Source organism: Canis lupus, chromosome 3, assembly GCF_048164855.1.
Source record: "Canis lupus baileyi chromosome 3, mCanLup2.hap1, whole genome shotgun sequence".
Classification (NCBI taxonomy): Eukaryota; Metazoa; Chordata; class Mammalia; order Carnivora; family Canidae; genus Canis; species Canis lupus.
In genome coordinates this window covers 58,718,288-58,739,671 of record NC_132840.1, presented here as the reverse complement: position 1 = coordinate 58,739,671, position 21,384 = coordinate 58,718,288, and the positions used below count along the sequence as shown (strand labels likewise).

The window sequence follows — 21,384 nt, the reverse complement described above, 5'->3', positions numbered from 1 at the left end:
TCGCCTCAGCACCGCGCCAGGGCTGCCGGCCCGCGCCGCCCGCACGGCCTGGGCAGGACGGCCCGCGAGCCCCGCCGCGCCCCCGCGAGCCCCCCGCCCGGCCGGCCCCCGACGCCCGCGTCGCCCCGCCGGCCCGCCCGCTCCGCCCCGCCCCGCCCGGCGCCTCTCCGCGCGGCCCCGCACACACCCTACCTTCCGCCATGTCGGGCCGGCCCTGCCGCAGTCTCGCGAGAAGTGCGCCGCGCCGCCCGCGCCGCCGGGACGCTGACAGGAGCCCGCGAGTCTCGCGAGAGTCTCGGGGGCGGGCGGGGAGCGAGGCGGTCTCTCCTCCCCTCGCGCCTTCGAGGCCGGACGAGCGGCCCCGGACCCTGTCCGAGCGGGATGCACGCGGCGGCCGCGCAACTGCCAGCACACACCCGGCCGGGGACGGTCCGGAGGGGGTGGAGGTCTCCAGGCGCGTTTGTGACCAGCAGGAAGGGGCTGGGGCAGCGGGAGAGGCCACAGGAACTCAGCCGGGGACTCACGGCGCACCCCACGGTGCACCCCACTGCGGAAACCCCCCACAGACCCCACAGACCCCACGATGCATCCCACCGGGGACCCCAGCAGGGAGAAGAGGCCATGGCTTAGCCCTTTAAAGCCCACGCAAGTGGATGTGAAGGGCAGAGAGGCATCACATCCCCTGATGACGTCAGCTCGGGGGTTGGGGTCAGGCGGAGCCGGGAGACCTGGGAAGGGACGCTGGGCGCTGGGCGGGGCAGCGGGGCAGCCCCCCCCCCCCCCCCCAGGGTGTTCTGTGCACCTGCGCACGGCGACCTCTGAGCAGAAACCCAGCCTAGCTGACAGTGCTGGCCTGGCTTGGGGCCTTCCCGCCACCCCAGCAGCTGAGAGTGCGGGGGCAGACCGCTCAAGGGCAGACCTGGGAGAGGCAGGTGTAAGGCCGTGAGACCCAGGTCCCAGGGAGGTCGAGGGCCGGTGTGGGCCCTGCGTCAGGAGGACACAGCAAAGCCCCTAAGTCCAGGGCAGGGAGTGAAACACACCAGCTGCAGGGGATGAAAAGCCTGAAGTCAGGGATTGGGGTTGAGGTCAGGAAGGAGGGAGACCCGCAAGGCAGCCACATGTGGGAAGCCTCAGGTGCTACTTGGGGTCACTCCTAGGAGCATTACTAGGTGCGTGGAGAAGGAATGTGGGGTTTGGATCATGGAAACAAAGGGTCATGGGGTTCAAGTTCTGAGGAAGAGGGAGGGACTGTGGCAGAGGGGCTCCAGGGAGATGGAAGAAGGGGCGTCACGATGTGTCCACGATGGGACCACGTCTGCGCAGCAGTGGGACAGACAGGGAGAAGGCAGGGCGGCCTGGCACCGGCTGGGCACAGCAGGTGGTCTAGGCTGCATGGGCGGTGCAGATCTCACCGCTGCTGCCTGGCAAGCATGGTGGGAGGTGCGCCCGACAGTGGGCCCCCAGGGTCCTCAGGCCCGCCTTCAACAGCCACTAGTGGCCTGTCTACCTAAGAGTGCCCTACAAACACTTTCTGGTGATGTGCAAGTGTTTAGGAGGAATCATCAGAGCTAATGTCCCCAGCAGCGGGGGGTGCCTGCATACAGCAGGAGCTCGTGGTTGATGAGCCCTGAGCTCTGTGGGCTGGGACCCACAGTCAGGAGGACCAGGATCACGTCTGGCTCAGCAGGTGATGTCCCTGCCAGCTCATGCTGCCCTCTTAGGCTCTGCAGCGGGTTCAGTGTGGAGCGAGATTAGAACCCACGGTGCACCCGAGAGAAGATGGTAGACACCACGGAGCAGCACAGTGCGGGGAGAGACCAACACGTGCCCTTCCCGCGGCCTAGGTGCCCACAGCCAAATGGAAACTCATCGAGGGCTAGAGGGCTCCTGCTCATAGCCTCCGTCAGCAGCAAGCGCACCCCTCTGAGAGGCACCTAACAACCTGACCCTGGGCCTTGTCTTCCCAGTAGACTTACTGGCTCGAAACCCCCGAGCTACGGAGGGGCCTTCTGAGTCCAGCCTGGGACACAGGGCATCTCTCGCACTTGGTGACCTAACTCAACACCCCATGGGCTTCAGGAGTGCTCCCAACCTTAGACGCAACCCGAAATATAGACGTTCGGAAAAACCTGAGCACTAGAACAGAGTTCACTGGAGACCTGGCCCAGGTCTTGCTAGGAGGAAGAGGAGCCTCGCGTGGGGTGGTCCCCACTGGGAACACGAGGTGCAGGAACATAAATGCTGGCTGCCTCTGGGGCACCAGGGAGCAGACTCTTTCTGGGGGAAGAGCGCCACGTCACGGTAAAAAGGGGAGGAGGATCATTGGGCTGGTCCTCCCATGAACAGGGTAGCAGCACCTATATGTGGGCAGGGTTGTGGAGCTAGGTCCCCACCCAAACGTGCTCGCTCTACACTTGCTCTGGAGGATCCCTGTGAGAACAGGACTGTGTCTGTCACAGAGCACACAGGGCATGAGCCTGCCACAAAGCAGAAGCTCAAACAACAGGAGTCTGACTTCTGGGCCACGAGGGATAAAGGAGATGTGAACACATAGCGCCATCACGCTCACTCCTCCCGGGAAGGGAGAAAACTTAAGCACCTTGCTGGAACCTTCTGTGCAGCTCCTGCATCTAGGACGTGTCTGCTTCTTGATTTAGTGGACAGGACTCCAAGCGTTCCCATCATTTTACCACTGCTCTGTGGGGCACGCGGATTCAGAGACAAAACCACAACGGAAACCCTGGCGCTACCCTGGCTGCTATGTCACACACATCTGAGACCAAGCAACTGTAAGTACCTTCTCCTGGAAGTAATTTGCTCACAAAGTGAATTCCTGTTAGAAAGGCCTGTGTTTGGGCAGCCCCGGCGGCGCAGCAGTTTAGCACCGCCTGCAGCCCGGGGTGTGATCCTGGAGACCTGGGATCAAGTCCCACGTCGGGCTTCCTGCATGGAGCCTGCTTCTTCCTCTGCCCCTCTCTCTCTGAATAAATGTTTTTTTAAAAAAAGAAAGGCCTTTGTTTATGAGGGGGAACAGGGAAAATCAGCGGGTCCTTCCCCAGGAAGGTCCTTCCCCCTAGGACCGTAGACCTACCTAGGCAAACACCCGTTTCTCTGCAATTGAAGCAGCTTGTTTGCTCTAACCTTGGGCAGAGGATTGTGCATAAAACTGGCATCTGAGGTGCAGGGACATCATCTGGACTCTTCTATAATTTATTTCAAATGTATATATCAGGAAAATTAAATTTTGGTAATGATCTCCAATCTGCTCTCAAGGATTTTCTTCTGGTCTCTAACTCAGCTCTGATTAGGGATCTGGCTTTTCATCCCTTTCTCTGGGAGGAGGAGGCCATGCAGCCACGGGTAGTGTGCGTCCCAACAGACACACCCTCGGGAACTGTACGTGAGGGTGCAGGGTGAAGGCCAGACTGTGACACCCTAGTAAGAAAAGAAAGAAAGAAAAAGTATTCAGTCTTGTTCCTTTGTGCCACTAACTTGCTAAGTGATCCTGGGCAGGTATTTGGGCCACATGTGCCCATCCATGTAGAGGACGGAGATGGCATCGTGGAGGGCGCCGGCAGTCTCTTCCGGCTCACGCTCCAGTCTAGGTTCTTCACTGTCTAGCTTATGTCTCTGTAGAGCTGGTTCAGGCTACAGACAAAATCCCCCAAACACGCGCTAACCCGTGCTCATTTCACCTAAGGCCCCATGTTAGCAGGCATACCACGTGGTGAAGAGTAGGGCTTGGCCCTGCTGGAAATTTTTAAACTGTCACATCAGGTTGGAAGTCCACCTCCCGCCCTCTGGTTCCTTCTTTGAATGAAGTTTTAAGAATTCTTTATCAAGATTCCCATGGACCTTTTGGTATCATGTGCTGTTTGGAAATAATCCCACAATTTGCTTTCGAGCCCTGCATCCTAAAACCAAAATAGCTCGTGATACAGCCTCTAAGTCATCATTTATTGATTTACAGAGCACCCCCCCGCAACATGTTGGAGGTGCTTTACAATACAGCAAACATCACAACAGAACTCACATAGTTAAATACAATCAACAAGTTACAGAACTAAAAAAAAAAAAAAAAAGGAAAGGGGAAAAAAAGCTGGAATGAAGCAACATTATGTCAAATTTCAAAGATGCTGAGAAGTGGCAGGTACAGGGAAGGTAATTTCACCAACTGGAGACCAGACGGGCAAAAATAGATAACAGGTACCACAGCCCAAAATGTGCAGATCTGTGGAGGGTGAGCACACAGAATAAAATTTCACGACCGAGAATGAAGGCCATTAATGTTACCAGGACAGCCAAGTGGTCAGAGAACGAGTGGAACAGCCTCACGGAGAGACCGCCCCGTAATGACAAGGGAACCAATCTCACGTGGATTTTAAACTCACAGAAATGAGGCCAGAAAAGCCACGGAGATCATCCATCCCGTGATGAGCACAGACTGAAATCTCTAAGCCTTTACAGGAACTCGGGAGTCAATTTGGGAAACCGCCAACAGCTCCAAAACCCTGGGGACGGTGTGGATGTTGACAGTTGGGCACAGAGCTGGGGAGAAGATGCCTTCTCCTAAAGCGGAGAGGACTCGCCTCACACTAGTGATGAGGCGCTAGTGGCACCAAGGCCACCTAATTGGTGTCACCTGAGAGTGGGTCACGATCGAACGTGGAGGCGTGAGGTTTGCACTGTCAGATGAACACGGGGAAAGGCACAGGTGACGCCCCTGGGGGAGGAGGGCAAGTCACACCACCTCCCGAGGCCTGTGTGTCCACGTGCAGCATGCCAGGGCGCCAGGCAGGAAGGGGTGTGAAGGGAGGGGCGCGCGTTCCTGGCTCTCCCTTCAACCCCTTTGTCTAGCCCCAAAACACACACGGTTACGCCAAGGTACCTGTGTTACGGTGGCACTTGGAGTTCAGTAAGAGTTGTCCCTGAGTTAGTCGGTCACTTGCTACCCCCTGAAAAGTCAAGCCCCGGGTTTTAACTCGACAGATCACTAACAGAATCACAGCAAGAGGAGAGCGAAATGCAGACTCCCTTCTGCCACCGGCAACCACGCAAAGCTTCTGATGTAAGAGTAAGAGGGACTGCGTTCAAATCCCAGGCGGGTGTGCAGTACCAGCACTTTGGGGCAACACGTTTTACAGTCTTTGGAGGGAAAAAAAAGTCACAAATGAAGTTCTGGAGGAAAATCTGCTGCAATGAGTCAAAACAAACCATTTTCACATTCAATCATTAACACATTTATGGGTTTTTATGCCTCAAAGTGAAGAACAGACAGGGACTTAGAAAAAAATCACTCTGCTGTGTCTACATCCGCAACCATCTTACTTCTGCTCCAGAAGGACATGCAGGTCCACAGAGGACAGGCCACTCGCAGGGACCCCTCCACTCTGCCCAAGCATCGCTCCAAGCCCCACGGAGCAGAGACGCACCAATTTGCACGGAATCATGTCCCCTCTAGTACCGTCTCACGTCCTGTCCTTTCCAGGCCAAAGAGTACTTCCCAAACCCAACCTCACACCCAACACAGGGGAACCTGGGCCTGCCGCTCACGCTGCACACTCGCCTCATCATTTCCTGAAGCTACTTTATAAAACATGACATGAAGTATATACTTCTGCTCAAACAGTAATGAAATCCAAGCACACTATGTCAGCGACAGAATCTATGTGTCAAACAGCAAAGCATTCACACCCTGCAGTGCTCTGAGCCACAGAAGAACCTAGGTGGAGCCCGATGCACACACTGCCATGGCCATGGGATTTTCAAGTATTAAGTCTGTTTGCATAAGGAATCAACCTGAGATTTTTCTAAACTGCACTTCTCTGGCATTCAGTATCATAACCTTCATTCAATACAATAAAAGCCAACAACTTGACAATTATTGGAAAACAAATTATATTTTGGAAGAACTCACTACATAAGGTGACAGAATTCCAAAATCAAATTACATGAAAATATACATCGCAATTTCTTTGTACAATACATGAGAAAAATCTGCAGTATCGAAGAATAGAGGCAGAGAAACACAAGGGGCCTTGGAGAGGGGCTGGGCGGGGGTCACAGCGTCTGTAAGAGCAAACCCACAGGTGAAGCAGAAAGCCTGCAGCTGCACACTCTAGTCCATCCACCCTGAACACCCAGCGGGGGGCACAACAAAACCAGACCAGAATTTTGTACTGTCCGGGACGAATTTCAGCACGTTGAATTCTGAACCAACTCGTTTTAGTTCTCAGGGATAATGAGTGAGTCCAAGAGCTCTCAACAGCCAAAATGTGGTATTGCTACACCCGATCCAAGAGACGGTGCAACCAGAGTACAAAAGGACCAGCACCTAGTGATGACCACTCCTCTGAAGTCATCACTAAAAATCAAGTAGTTGCTTAGTAAGTATTTCAGTATTTGAACTAAATGATTTGAAAACTTTCTGGCAGAGGGAAGAGAGAAAAGCAAAGGGGGGTATGTCAAAACAAGAAGATACAAAAGTTTAGTAAGTGAAAAGAGTTTAATGAAGCCTCAATGGTTTAAAGGAAATTAAATGGAAACTTTTAATCCTAATTGTTTTTCATCTGACATGCTTTAAGGAGTCTTTTTAAACTGATAAGAAACAATGAATAGGGAAAGAAAACCTGCTAAAATCTTTTAGAATTTACACGATTCTTATTCTACTACAAGAAAGCATTATTTGGTACAAGGTGTATTTGTGGATGTACATGTATATATATTATCCGGATCATGTTGTGCTATGTACAGGTCTTTACAATTCTTCCTGAAGGTTAAAACAGTTCATTAGAATTCAAAATGCGTAATCCTCTGTAAGTTGGCACTTGTTAGGCTCTTGTCAGCACTGGTACTGGCGTGTTCTATTGCAGCCCAGCTCCAGCCAGTGTCCGCCAACTTGTTACAACAGAAGTCCAGCAATAGGTGGGTAGAGTGCAGGAAAAACAGTGCCATGTTTCTCAGTTGGAGACCTACAATGAAACAAACAGCATGACATGACTTCACAAACGACAAAGGAATTCATTCATTAGAAATTTTTACCTGTATTTCTTTGGAGACAAATTCTTAATTTCATTTTAAGCTCACTCTTGTGCTCGTCCAACATGGTAATCACATACAGCCATTTTATTTCAAATTTAAATCACAGTGAATACAACTTAAAATCGCCTTCACGTGCTCACTGTGAGTGGCGACCACCACACGGGACAGCACAGACGTGCAGCATTTCCACCTGATATTGTTTTCAACATTCCGAATGTCCTTCGAATTCTGCTGCGTCTGGAGTCAAACACAGAAGTACTTGCAAGTCAAGGGATGTGGGAACTTGTAAGGCAGATTCAGAGAAACAAGATCACCACACATCTCAACATGGTGAGTTTTAGCCAACCCTGTAGGTTCCGAGCCCAGGACAGCCCTCTGATCCAACCACGGTCTCCAATACATTGCATACAGTGCTCTCACGCCCTCAGCCCACATGCGAGATCCCTATGCCCAGCCCACAGCCTTACCTCATGCTACGTTCCTCAGCCCCACACAAAGATGCATCCCCCTACATCACAGAGAAGTGTGAGACACATGGCACGGCTAGTACGGGGCAGGGTTTCCTGCTCCACAAGTTAGAAAAACACAAGGTTCCAGTTCAAAAGTTAAAAACAGAAGCCAGTGTAGGTCAAAGATGGCTGGGCGTCAGAGCCACTGCTGTGCCGCTGTGAGCCCCAAACACCCTGCACATGCTCCCACACCTGCCCTGCCTGCTGCGATGGCGCCAGGGACACAGAAGCCAAGCGCGAGATGACCGGAGGCCCAGGGGGCACAATGTCCAGCTCCTAACCTAAGCAGGCAGCCAGGTTAGGACAACGACGTCAGCCACAGCACAGCAAGCCTTCTAAACCCCGAAGGGATTTGCTAACCTCACCGTCACCCAAATTCAAGTGCACCAAAGCATACAGTGGGCCTGCCCCCAGGTGCCCTGCACGAGGACCACCTCCCCAAAACAGTGCCTGAGGCAGAACCTCGGCTCCGCTCCCCCCAGCGAGCGCAGCCTCTGGCACAGCAGGTGCACACTAGGCGCGAGCTCCTCCGTGGCCCAGACACACAAAACACACACACGTATTTTGCTGGAAAATCCAAAGAGTTTAAACAGACACCTCGTGATACAACAGGCAGTGTGACTCTCAGGTGATGTGACTTGAAGGTTTTTCCAAAGACCAAACCACACCCGAGTTAGGCCCTGTCCACTTCATCTGTCAGGGCTCAAAAAAAGAGATTCTAGAATCATCCCCCGAGGAAGTGAACGAGAAATTTCAGGGCCATGAAAAAAATCAGTTAAAAACTGTCTCTCCATTTTTTTTATTTTTTTTTAAGATTTTTATTTATTTATTCATGAAATACACAGAGAGAGAGAGAGAGAGAGAGAGGCGCAGAGACACAGGCAGAGTTGGAGAAGCAGGCTCCATGCAGGAAGCCTGACGTGGGACTTGATCCTGGGACTCCAGGATCAGGCCCTGGGCCGAAGGCAGGCGCTAAACCGCTGAGCCACCTGGGCTGCCCCTCCGTAAAGTTTTAAAAAGAAAAGTGCTCCAGAGGGGCTGATGCTCAAAGTCATTAAAAGCCTAACATTTTTTTTCTAACATTTATTTCTAAAACTGGAATCAAATCCATTTCCTATGTGACTACACAAGTTAAATCTTTTTAAAAAGTCTAAAAAAAAAAACACAGATCAGGCAGGTGGGCCTCCAAACAAAAGCACAGCTGATGAGAAGAGTACTAGTGAAAGTACCTCTTCAGCAGAGTCAGCGTTCAGTGATGTCCACCGCTCCTCATTGAGAGCTGCCCTCACACAAACGCCCCTGAAGGCTCCACGTCCCCCCTACCCACGGGGATCCTGCGACACATGGCGGCCAAGAGGGGTGGTCCCTAGCCCTCATAAGTGGCACCTGCACTGACTCTGGAGACTCCGGTCCCGGCAGGAGCCCCAGGCCAGCACTGTGTGCCCTGCCAGGCTCGGTGACACTCTCCCAAAACGACAGCGCCGACGCCAACGGCAGGAGACTCACATATCCGCAGGCACGAGAACCGAAGCGACTCAGAGTCACCTGCTCTGGGCGTCACCTCCCACTTTCTCCAGGTTACACGGCTGTCAAAGCACATCTGCATCACACCAAGACACACAGACCATAGGGAACAAGCATGGTATCCAGAGGCCACATGACATTCCTAAGACATGCTCTGGGACACAGGCACGGCATGTGTACACCTATGAGGGGAGGAGTCGGAGTTCTGAAGATGAAGCTACGGTCCATGGTGACCCCTGGGGACAGAACCGGGGCACAATGAGAGCCGTTTTCTCATGGACAGGCTTCCATGTTGCCATGCTGTCGTGTCTGCGCCAGCCCTGCAACAGGACTGGTGAGCATAGGAGGGGCCATGACAGGCCGGTCGGGCTCGCAGGGTGAGGTCCTGGAAGGGTGACCTTGTGTGAGAAGCACAGGAAGAGGGCGGGCAGGTGTCCAGCGTGCCCGACACAGACACCTGTGTGCCACACTCTTGCTCCCCAGGTACCACTGCAAGTTCTAGGAACTGTGTGTATTTCTTCAAGTTCCCGTGTTAACAGAACCTCTCTGTCACCATGGCCGGGAAGGACACCACCCGCGCGAGTCCCTCCCATGGACCGTGTCCTACTCGCTGCTATTTGTTCTTATTGGCAAACTGGCTTCTCCTGCTCGACTGCTGTTTGAGGTCTAACCACCCGCAAGCATGTGTGACTTGCCTACGGCACACCCTGCACTGATAGACAACAACCGACAGTGCCACCTGAACCAGCCTATTGTACTGTGGGGCCTCTGAGACCTCGGCCAGCACCGCAGGCAGTGAATGCACATCTGCAGAGCCGAGCCACTTGTCTCCAACCACACCCCATACCAACAACAACCTGCTCCCCAGCACTGACGCACCACCTCTACTCGCGCTGCATTCCAAGCACATTTCCCCAAATCCTCACTAGTGCCCGGGTTTCTGGGACATTCTGACCTTTGACAACCCAGCAGCTCTGATGTCACCTCCTCGCGAGCAGCTTCCCATTTCTGATGACAAATGTGTGACAATCAGCCTTTCCAGTTCCTCTCATTACCTTGCAGATCACCCTCCTCTGTACTACCTGTTTCCTCATTGATTTGCCCACGCTGCTGTAGAGCTAGAGACAAGTCCTGAACACCCAACAGTTATCTGTTCCAGGTCTCCTATTTGTTTTTGTTCACGGTCTTGTAATATTTAAGTTTTTGGTTCGGGTGTAGTCAAAGTTATGATTTTTCTCTTCTCTGGGTATTTCCGAGCCTGATGAGTCCTTCTCTACCTTGATATTCTCCCTTATTTTGTTCTAGAATAGTTGGGTTTGGGGACTTCCTGCAGATGGCTAACAGGGCCGCGGCCCAACAGCCCGTGCAGCGGGCCAGCCACGAGTTTCCTTCACAATCCCACTCATTTACTAGGGGGAGAGGACCAGGGGCCTGCGCGCACACACCAGCAGCTGCGCTGGGCCTCCTTCTGCTGGGCCACACCAGGCCTAGCTGTAGCTCAGGGCCCCTGGGAAACAGGTGGTGAGATGCATTTGTGCAAAGTTCCTAGAAGTGCTTCCCAACACAAGAGAGCGGGACCCAGATCCAGCAGGAGAAATGACTGGGGGTCAGGGGGCACAGGTACATCAAGGCCGTCCTTGGTCCCACACAGCAGCGGGTTTCGCACTGACCTGCCGGTGGATGCAGGCAACCCCAGGAAAAGGACCAGCCTGAACAAGCCATCTGTGTGTCTGCACCGAGCACGGTGGGTAGCCCGGTACGGTGCTCCCTTTTGGATGGGAGGCCACCCCACTCTGCATCCCCTCACCTGTTACCGCTGAGGAAGCCGACTGTGAGGGGGCCAGAGCCAGAGGACCCCACGGCCTCACACCTGGAGCCCTGGCCTCTGGAAACAGCAACACTGCAGTACATATAAGAACTGACAATGGGGCAAACCTACATGCTTTCACCATAGTTTTTTAAAAAATAAAGCCTGAATCAAGTTCTTGAACAGTAATACCTTGTTTTTTAGAAAACACAAGTCATGGATTTGGATGTAGATTTTGTAAAACAATTTTAAATCTATTTTTGTTTGACCTCAGGGGTTTTACTTCACATGCACCTCCTACAGCACGACTCTCCTAGGACATGCAGAAGCTGACAAGGCATGGAGAGAACCAGCCTTTACGAAGAGTTCTAGTGACAGGCCAGTGTGTCTATGCTGGTGGTAAGACCTGGCTTCTGCGAACAGCCTCATACAGGACGGTTAGGTAAGGACAAGCACATGTGAAAATCACGCAGCACCTCAACCCCACAGCTGCGCACACTGCTCCGTGGTCAGTGATGAGTACAACACAGACCTGCTTTCAGAAGACATTAGTTAACTCATGGACTTTGATGTGAATTCTTCAAAGTCCAATCTTCAAGTGATTTCTCTTAGTTAACCCAGAGAGATGTCTGGCTCAGCTATGTATCGTGGCCTTTATTTCCCAGCTGCAACACACTGTGGCCGACAAGAATAAGCAAACACCCTCTGTGGCTGAGTTAAGGCTCGGAGCACATCACACCTTGGAGGGGGATGCCCTGTCAGGGGAGCAGCTGCTGCACCACAGGAGCGCGGCTGGGATGAGGCCCAACCAGGAGGAGCCACTGTATGGGGGCCCGGAAACGCACTCCCTCCCTCAGGGCTGGCACCTAAACACCTGCTGAGTGAGGGCAGGAGCATCCCATGCACACATGGATGGACACGAGCAATTACCAGCGTGGCTCCAGTGGGCCTGGGAACGTGCGCCACCTCCAGCAAGTCGGCCAGTGTTTCCCAAGGACACTCCGCCTCCGCCCAGAGGCCACACAGGCCTCCTGATGGGCTTCAAAATGACAACAAAGTACCAATTCCTTTATTCGGTTCTTATCAACGCAAGACACACACACACACACACACACACACACACACACACTTCAAGGATGATCATGTTTACACAAAATCCTGAGTTTAAACAGTCCCAACCAGATTAGAATTAGTAACTACCACTAATCACTCCCACAATCACTGTATTAATTTTATTTAAAACTCTGCTCTGTCAAGGACTCTGGCTGCCATGGCCTGGGCAGCAGCATAAGCCATCACGGCGTGTCTGGCGGACAAGGACCTGTGACAGGGAAGCCCGTGTACAGGGCTGACCTGAGCGGGCCCAGACATCCACTTACTGCCTCCTCACTCCCTACCTGCAAGTCATCTGATCCGTGTCATCATTCACAGTACATCACGCTGTTTTACAGTTACCCGGTTCTGAACAGTGAGGTGACCTGAATCAACACTTCTCTGCCTCCATCTTCTCGAGTGAACTTTAACCTGGATAAGTACACTTTATGCACAGGTGAATGTTGTGATCTAACATCAACCCTCATCCACTAGCGAAGGAGAGAATGTACAATACCTAACAATGTGTGTTCATGGCCCCTCATTAGTATTTATTTATTTACTTAACTAAATTTCCAATATACTACCATGATAAATATAAAATTGTTGGTTATTTCTTAAATTTACAAAGTACTGTTTTTGAGGCTTCAGTATATGCAAATCTCTGTCGTCCTCCAACTCCTCTCTGACTGGGAAATCCTGTGGGGAAGAAATGGCTAAGATATTGGCACATCCACGCAAGACCCAGTGCACTGAGCGCACTGAGCTGAGGGGAAGACAGCAGGGCAGGCAGAGGCATCCAGGCCCAGCAGCGAGGGAAAGCTGCTCAGGCCTAGCAGACCCAGACAGCGATCTATGAAGAACAACTTGATGGAAGGTGGTGGGAAGCAGGGGCCAAACGGGGGAAGAGAGAGACCCCTGAGCAGAGGGGAGGGAAAGGGGAGGTGCAGTGGTAATGAATTAGGGACTGGATTTTAACCAAACATAAGCAGGTTAGACACAAACAAGCTGGTGGAAACCAGGAATACTGTGAAGACTGGTCAGCATTTCAGGTTGTTATAAGGAGACCTAAAGGTAGATCAGAGTCTCGAGAAACGAGGGATATTAAACATGGAAACAGAACAAGGGGTGGGTAGACTCAGCCTTATTTCTGATTTGCACCTTTGCATTTGATACAGTTCATCATAAAAATAATAAAAAGTAAAAACAATGTGATGCTAGTTTCGGGACAGGAAAAGCCAACTAATAAAACAGTAAGGTCAGACATAGACCAACACATCCGTAAACACGATTTCCTAGTACAATTGCCCCTGAACATCCATGGTGACCACCTGCCAACAGTCGATGAGGCCACGGTCTAACCCAGGAGCACCAGGGCCCAACTCCTGCCTCACACCACACACCAATCAACTGCAGTGGCTTCAACACATGTACCAAAAGCAAAACCACAAAACTTTCACAAAACAGGAAAAACCAGAACACAAAGTCAACTCCATACCAAGATGTCTAATCCAGCTGCACTAAGGTCACAAATCTCTGTCATCAGGGTGCCTGGTGGCTCAGGGGGTTGAGTGCCCAACTCTTAACTTCGGCTCAGGTCATGATGTCAGGGTTGTGAGGCTGAGCCCCGTGCTGGGCTCCCCACTCAGCGCAGCATCTGCTTGACACTCTTTCCCTCCCCCCAGCTCATGTGCACGCATGCTCACTCTCTCTTAAAAAAAAAAAAAAAAAAAGACAAAGACTCTGTTTATCCAGAAATACCACAAAGAAAGGGAACCGACCAGGATACAAATCCAGAAGCTAACAGAAGAATAGGAATTTCCCAGAAGAAACGACTTAACAAGTGACCCGGCCCTCAGCTGGGCCGGCCACGCACGTCAGAGGGCTCACTCCACACCCTTACAAGTGGAAACGGACACAGAGGTCTGCTGATAGCAAGTGGAGAAGATCCAGACTCGGAGTATAAATAGACATACAAACAAGACGCAGCGTTCTGGAGAAAATGTGGCATTATTCAGCCAACGTGATGTGCACAGACCCTTACCTCAGTGATTCCACCCACATGTTCACCCCGACAGCTTTCCCCACGAACACAATCAACAAACAGGGCAGCCACACTCACTCTGACAGCAAACACGCAGACAAGAAATCTCTCCCCACATGGGAGATAACAGCAGTCAGCATCACGAGGGACAGTGATGCATCTGATGAGGGCCCAACGTGACCGTGACGACAGACGCAGACAACTAGACACGACACAGACCACTTTCAAGACTATACCATGAAGCAACATGAGCCACGGAAGAATGCACACAGTGTACCCCACTAACGCACAGTTCAAAGTCACACAGCACACCGCCTGGATACCAGCTTGATGAAACAGTAAAGGAAACCAGTGGTAAGCACAGAATAGGGTGCGTGAGAAATGAGAGAGGCCCGGGGGGGGATGGGGGGGGGGGGCACAGGGTGTAAACCAGGTGGCAGGTACAGGGATGCATCAGGAATGGTGATTCTTTACATGTTACATGTTGTAAATAATTTTATCAAACCAATATTAAAAAAAAAAAAAAGGAAAAGAAAGAAACTGAATAACTGAAGTGTTACACATCTGGTCCACACTGTGTCCCCTTCTATCCTGGACTCCCTCCTGGATGTAAGAAAGGCCTGCGGGCAGCGTACAACAAGAGGGAGACAACTCCTACTGGCCCTATCAGTAGTGAACAGGAATGAAGACCAATGAAAACACAGAAGGTAGATGTTTAATGGTCCTGCCAGTTTATTTTACAATACAATCTTTCTTTAAAAAAAAGAAATGAAAAAAATAATCAGAAAATGAAATCTCATCTCACCCTTTACTGTAAACTTCAATGCCCAGCAGGCGGTGAAGACGGAAGAAACAACCTTGAAACCAAAGCCTCATCTCACATGGTCAAGGGGCAGAGACAACGACCCCACGTGACCCGTGAAACTCAACCGTCTGGCTGAAGACTCAGAATCTATCTGAGCAAAACGCACGTGGGCTACATAGTCTCTGCTAAGAAAACAACAGATCACTGGACACTCCCATTCATTAAAAAATGAGGCCAGTGAAATCAGGCTGTTCAAATACCCAAATCACACAATTTCCAAAAATCTTTATGCCATTTACCACAAGGCAAAAGAGTAGGATTTAAAAATGAACTCACCCTGAAATAATGAAGTTACAGCTGTTGAACAAATGTCACTCAAAAGCAGTCTCTTGGCTTTTTCTTACACAGCGGGCAACTTTCCTTTTGAATTCTCCATTTCTGTCTTCCCTCCATTCCTTCTGTAAATACAAAAGTTAACATGCAGTGACCTGATGCAAGTTCTTCTTATAATCTCAGACACTAGTTTTTTATTTTGAATGCAACGCTTTGGCAATGTGCACACTTTAAACGTTGAATAGCTGATTAAGTCAGAAAAGTAGGGGATTCCTGGGTGGCTCAGCGGTTTAGCTCCTGCCTTTGGCCCAGGGCACGATCCTGGAGTCCCGGGATCGAGTCCCACGTCGGGCTCCCAGCATGGAGCCTGCTTCTCTCCCTCTGCCTGTGTCTCTGCCTCTTTCTCTCTCTCTCTACGTCTGTCATAAATAAATAAATAAATAAATAAATAAATAAATAAATAAATAAATAAATAAATCTTAAAAAAAAAAGTCAGAAAAGTAGTCAAAACATACTTTGCCAGGCACTGTGTGCTGGGACTCGAGAGCAGAAATCCCTTACACAAATTTCCTCTACAGGCAAAATCCTCAGAGAAACAAGAATGCATGGTGAACAATGACAGTTGTACATTACTGGGAAGGGCAGTGACACCTGCAGGTTAGCTCTCAGGCCACAGGAGGCTCCAGAAACTATAGCCGACGCTAAGGTCCTCCCTAAGTAGAGCTGCAGTGCATGCGCCACACCGAGGGGACACGGGGGCATGAGAACGGGACCCAAGGCAGCACCAGCAGAGTTTATGAAAACTGGGCTGATTTTCTCGAACCTGAGAGCAGCAGAAAATTCTCACCAACGCATCCAGCCCTTTTCTGTTTTGAAAAACATCGTTCAGGGACACCTGGGTGGCTCAGTTAGTTAAACGTCCGACTTGGTTTTGGCTTAGGTGGTGACCTCAGGGTCGTGAGGTGGAGGCCTGTGCTGGGATCAGCACCCAGGTGGAGCCTGCCACAGATCCCTCCCTAGGCCTCGGCTCCTCCCCAACCTCTAAAAAAAATCTTTCATTTAGCGACAGAAAAGGCTAGAAATCTTCACTCCTCGCCCCTGCAGAGGAAGAGATTTGAACTTTCTGCCCTCAAAAGCAGGGCAGCCCAGGAAGCCAACTACCATGATAAACCCTAGGACACGCTGTGACGCCGACACAGAGACTTGGAGATGTCCGCTCAAGTATTTGTAGATAAAATCTTACAAGATCTGTAAATACTTCATCATCACTTTTTAAGTAAAAGGAAGAAAAGAACGATCCCAGGCACAGAGAAGGTCAGTCTCAAGGAACAGAGTCTCCTCAAGCAGAGCATAAAGCACAGGCACCGGGCCCAGGCAGGAAGGCTGATCCCCACATACAGGGCAGTGGAGAAAGGCATTCAGACTCCGCAGCACGAGGCACCCCAGCCAGAGGGGGCCCAGGGCAGACACCTGCCAGGACCGCCAGCACGGCGGGGGCCACTGTGGCACACACCGCCCAGGACCAGCCCTGTGGTGCTGTTACCTGAAGTTTCAAGCCAAAGGCACAGGGTCCATCCATGTCTGCTCTCCTGAGACCCCATTACTACAATCATACTGAAATGGTTTCTTGAGGTTATAAACCCTTGCTGCCAAGGACAGTCATCTAAATGGGGCAAGAGTTTCCTCTGGAAGACTACATGCAGGCGGCAGGAACCAGAGAAAAGGGGGGACCAGGCCAACCCCACAGAAGGCATAGCTCACACAGAGCCACTCAGACTTGGGCTGAACAGACACAGCTCAACAGTATGGCATTTCCTCCCACCCATGGCCCAGGCCCAAGGTCTACCATGTTCCTGAGATGCTAACAGACAACAAGGATGCACGATCCCACTAGCGTGGGCTAGCACCAGGAGGGCCTGCCCCTCCAGGCTGAACTTTGTGTCTGGCTCACAGCCCACACCCAAGCGGGGTCAACCCCGTGCGTGCACCTGTGCCATCCTCGCTCTGTACACCCTAGCAGCTCCATCAGCGACCCATGGAGCAGAAAGCCCACAGGGCTCTGGCCCAGACTTCAAATATAAGAGAAAAAACTTGCCTCAGAGAATGACCAGATTTAACTTTAAAAAATTTAATTAGAACTCCCACAAGATGGAAGAACCATTTAATTAAACAGTGACATGATTTTATGAAAAAGGATAAAAACGCAGAAAAGAACAAGCTTCTTATTAAAAATTTAAGAGTAATGCCACCCAAAGGAGAATTCCACAGGACTCGGAATCAGTGCAGGTTTAGATGGGACAGAGCACGAGGCCATCTGGGCAAAAGCTACAGGTCCAAAGCAGGAAGGAGCATGTGCTCAAATACAAAAATCAATAAAGACAAGGAGGAAAGAATACCATACATGAGGAAAACTTCCCGGAGCTCAAGTCCCACAAGGACATGCTGACCACAGGCATCCCCCCACAGCCACGTGATGCGCTCTGTGGGCTCAGCTGCCCATGGCCAAGCCCGGTCAGCCCAGGAGCAGACAGTCCCCTCTGAGTGACACCAGAAGGGTCACCCATTGCCTCAGACAGCGTCATTGTGTCGTGAGGGCACATGATCACCTCACAGCCTGGCAAGGAGGGCAAGCCCCATAGTCCCACGACCTGTCTTACAGGGAGGGTACCATTACAGCTGCTGTTTTGTTATCAGTCGTCGCTGTAAATCTCTCACTAGGCCCAACTCACAAACTGGACTTTATCGTGTGTGTACAAATAGGAAATAACCTCACGTGGGGTGGTGCCTGAGTGGCTTGGCTGGTTAGGTGGTCTGCCTTCCCAGGGTCCTGGGAACCAGTTGGGCATTAGGCTCCCTCTCCCGCTGCCCCTCCCCCTGCTTGTGTGCTCTCTCACTCACTCTGTCAAATAAATAATAAATGAGACCTTCAACAACAAAAAAACATCAAATGTACATAGGCTGGGTACTGATCCCCGATTTCAGGCATCTCCTGGGGGGCGGGGGTCTCAGAACATCCTCGTCACCAAGAAGAGGGACTACCGCACAGAAATGAAAAATCGTAAATGCCACACAACATGAAATTCTGAAGGTCAAGAACCTGAAGGGAACAGGGAAAACAGAAAAAGAAAGAAAAGGTCACCCACAAAAGCAAGAAAGTCAGCCATGCATCAGCTTCCTCAGCAGCAGCAATAACACGAAAAGTCCAAATCTGTATAAAGCTGCACTGCACCCCTCCCCAGAATTCTACAAACGCTCCCTTAAATACAACGCAGGATAAAAACCTGTCCAGGGATCCCTGGGTGGCGCAGTGGTTTGGCGCCTGCCTTTGGCCCAGGGCGCGATCCTGGAGACCTGGGATCGAATCCCACATCAGGCTCCTGGTGCATGGAGCCTGCTTCTCCCTCTGCCTATGTCTCTGCCTCTCTCTCTCTCTGTGACTATCATAAATAAAAAATTAAAAAAAAAAAAAAAAAAAAAAAACCTGTCCAGACAAGTAAGGACCCAGGTCTTAGTTCCCACAGAGCCTTTCTGAAATGTGTGGGGCAACAGGACGACGGCCACCAAGGAGGACAAGCCGGACCCAGGAAACAGCAGAGCAGGTAGCAGAAGTCCCAGGACGGCAGCCACGCCCTGTCAGAGCCCAAGGGTGGAGGGGCCAGGAGAGGGTCTCCAGAGAGGATGCGGGTTTCCCGGAACAGGCACCACTGACCAGGAAGTCAGAAGAGCAAACAATAGAACCACAGGAACACACGATGAGGTGTCCAACCAAGAGGGAAAAGCCAACATAAGAGGTAAACGAAACCATGTGCAAGCCAGGACCATCTGTACAGGAGGCAACTAACTGATGAAGTCAGAAGAAGCAGGACAGATGTCGCACAGCCTGTGGTGCACAGATCAGAGTCTCATCTGCAATAGTTCAGCTTTGCACAAAGCTACTCCCATCTTCATGGAAACGTCCATCATCAGGCAAGGATAGCCCCTTCTCAGGAGGCCCCATGGTTCCAGACTCTGCTCTCCTGGGGAGTTTCTAACTTTTCCATTTTCATACTTTCAGGTATTTGCTCTTATTTTATCCTTAATTTTAACCTTTATGAAGATTAAGATACAGCTTGTCAGTTCTGATCTGATTACAGAAAACCAAGCATGCATCAAAGTAAACAAGAATTAGTTCTCTCTCAAAATGACTCCACAGGATTTCTTCTCCCTTCCCACTGCTTCCAGTGCTCGGACTGGCGCTCAGCTAAGTAAAAAGCTAGGAGGCTTTTCTGCCAGTTTTCATTTCAATTTGTTCACTAAGTTCAAAAATTCAAAGGCATAATTTGAAAAGGGTTCATCGATGTAGTTCTTCTACATATAATACAGGCGATCTCACCCAGGTTATTCTATCAGTTTGAAGTAACCCAAGAAGAAAGGCGAATTTAACCTCCTGGCTTTGACAGATGCTCATAAAAGTCCTAAGAATAAGAATTAGAATGAAAGGCTTTTCAAAGGAGAACAGAAGGCTGAGGAAAGAGACTATCCCAGAGCACAAGAGACTAATAAAACATGAACACAAAGAAAATGTAGATTCCCAGGTTCTGGATTTAAAAAAGGCAGGTATGAAGAACAACATTGGAGAAGTGTGACTATGGACCATGTGTGCGTGAGCAGGACTGTACGCTGACAGACCTGTGCTGTGGGAACGAGGAGGTTGCCTCTGTTCTCAGGAGAGGCTGGTGATGTGTTACCAGTGGAGAGTCACGACATCTGTAAAGACTTCTCAAACACTTTAGGGAAAAAAAATGTAAAATCTCCACAATTGGTGAATCTAGGTGAAGAGTGTTTACAGCTATGAAAGATAGTGCCCTTATTCTTAAAAGATGCAGGTTCAAGTATTTAGGGGTAAAGCTTACTTAACGTCTATAACCTATTTTTGTACAGATTCCAGAGAGACATACATGTGTGTGAATAGATCTGCGCGCATGCGCGCGCGCGCGCGCACACACACACACACACACACTCACACAGATACTGCAGCCCTCATTGAGGGTGGTTAAAGGGAAGGGAACATTGTGCATGACCAGCTTACCGCAGCATCAACATTAGCAGGTGAGTCTCCGTTAGGGTCTGCCAGCATCGAAATGACACTAATCATGATGGTTTCCACAGTGTGAATTGGGAGCCAGCGTTCCTCTGGCTTTTCATAACCATATTTGTCTTCCCCAGGCTCATGAAGAATGGAAATGCATACATCACCATTTTTATCAACTGCAAAATTAAAGTGTGAGAGTCTGTTTAAAGTATTTACAATACCGTGGTTAAACATAGAAGCAGCTATTTTAGACAGGGCCCTGGCTCCCACAGGTCTGTACAAAACATTCAATATATACAGAAGATGATTTCCAAGATGGAACCTGTTCACCTTTAGGAAGACCACAGATTGTACCCAGCAGGCCCCACTTGTCAGAGCCAACACACACACAAGCAATCTCTTCCGTGTGCAGAGCCCCAAGGTGCCTATACATGCATGGATTTACACGCAGGAAATACAAAATGACTCTGCTCTTCGTATCAAGTACAGATCCAAATGCCAGAGCTGAGTCTCTATGTGAGGATTTCCCAGATTCCCCACCAACTTACTGATCTAAAGTGGTGACAGTCAACCATCCAGAGACTTCCCTAAAGAAAATATGAGAAGTAACCTCATCATGTAGTTTTTAAATCACATAAAGGCAAAATCACATTTTCAGGGACAGGAGCATACTCAAATTCAGAAAAGGAACATGTCACATTGCCGATGAAAATTCATCAACGTGAATGACATTCACGAAGCATCTTTTCTGTAAAACTAGGATTTAAAATCCAAGTCACAAACTAATTGTTGATCACAACAAAGGTGAACTTCGAACCCACCAGCTCATTTATATCACACAAATATACCAAAAATTCATGACTAATCTTTTATGGTGAAGTTTTCTCCACTGCAAAATAAAAAAGAAGAAGACGAAAATAAAGTATACTCATTTGGAAAATGTTAGAAAAGACAGGAAAGTTTAAGAATTTTTGGTGTAAGAAGCTTTTCAATCAAATGTCCAAATCCCATAAATAATCAGTGGCAATATGTCTAATTCATCCCTGTTTTTGCACCTGAGGTCTAACAGACTTGTGACAGGTACCACCCTAACAGTTACATTCCATGTCCTGACTTGGGCCCCTGCCTTATTGGTAGAAACTTGGGGGAAGCTGAGCC

General features: G+C 50.2%; 2 protein-coding genes across 2 annotated transcripts in view; both read right to left on the bottom strand.

Moving 5' to 3' along the window:
* ANKFY1 (ankyrin repeat and FYVE domain containing 1) overlaps positions 1–290 on the bottom strand; it is an 81,874-nt gene extending 81,584 nt beyond the window's left edge. Inside the window, exon 1 of the mRNA XM_072821703.1 lies at positions 193–290. Coding sequence (XP_072677804.1) covers positions 193–202 — 10 coding nt within the window. The 5' untranslated portion in view covers positions 203–290. The remainder of the gene's footprint in view (positions 1–192) is intronic.
* Positions 291–3,936: 3,646 nt separating this feature from the next.
* UBE2G1 (ubiquitin conjugating enzyme E2 G1) overlaps positions 3,937–21,384 on the bottom strand; it is a 101,371-nt gene continuing 83,923 nt past the window's right edge. The window contains exons 5-7 of the mRNA XM_072813563.1: positions 20,224–20,402; positions 15,159–15,280; positions 3,937–6,971 (exon numbers count right to left, since the gene is read on the bottom strand). Coding sequence (XP_072669664.1) covers positions 15,194–15,280; positions 20,224–20,402 — 266 coding nt within the window. The 3' untranslated portion in view covers positions 3,937–6,971; positions 15,159–15,193. The remainder of the gene's footprint in view (positions 6,972–15,158; positions 15,281–20,223; positions 20,403–21,384) is intronic.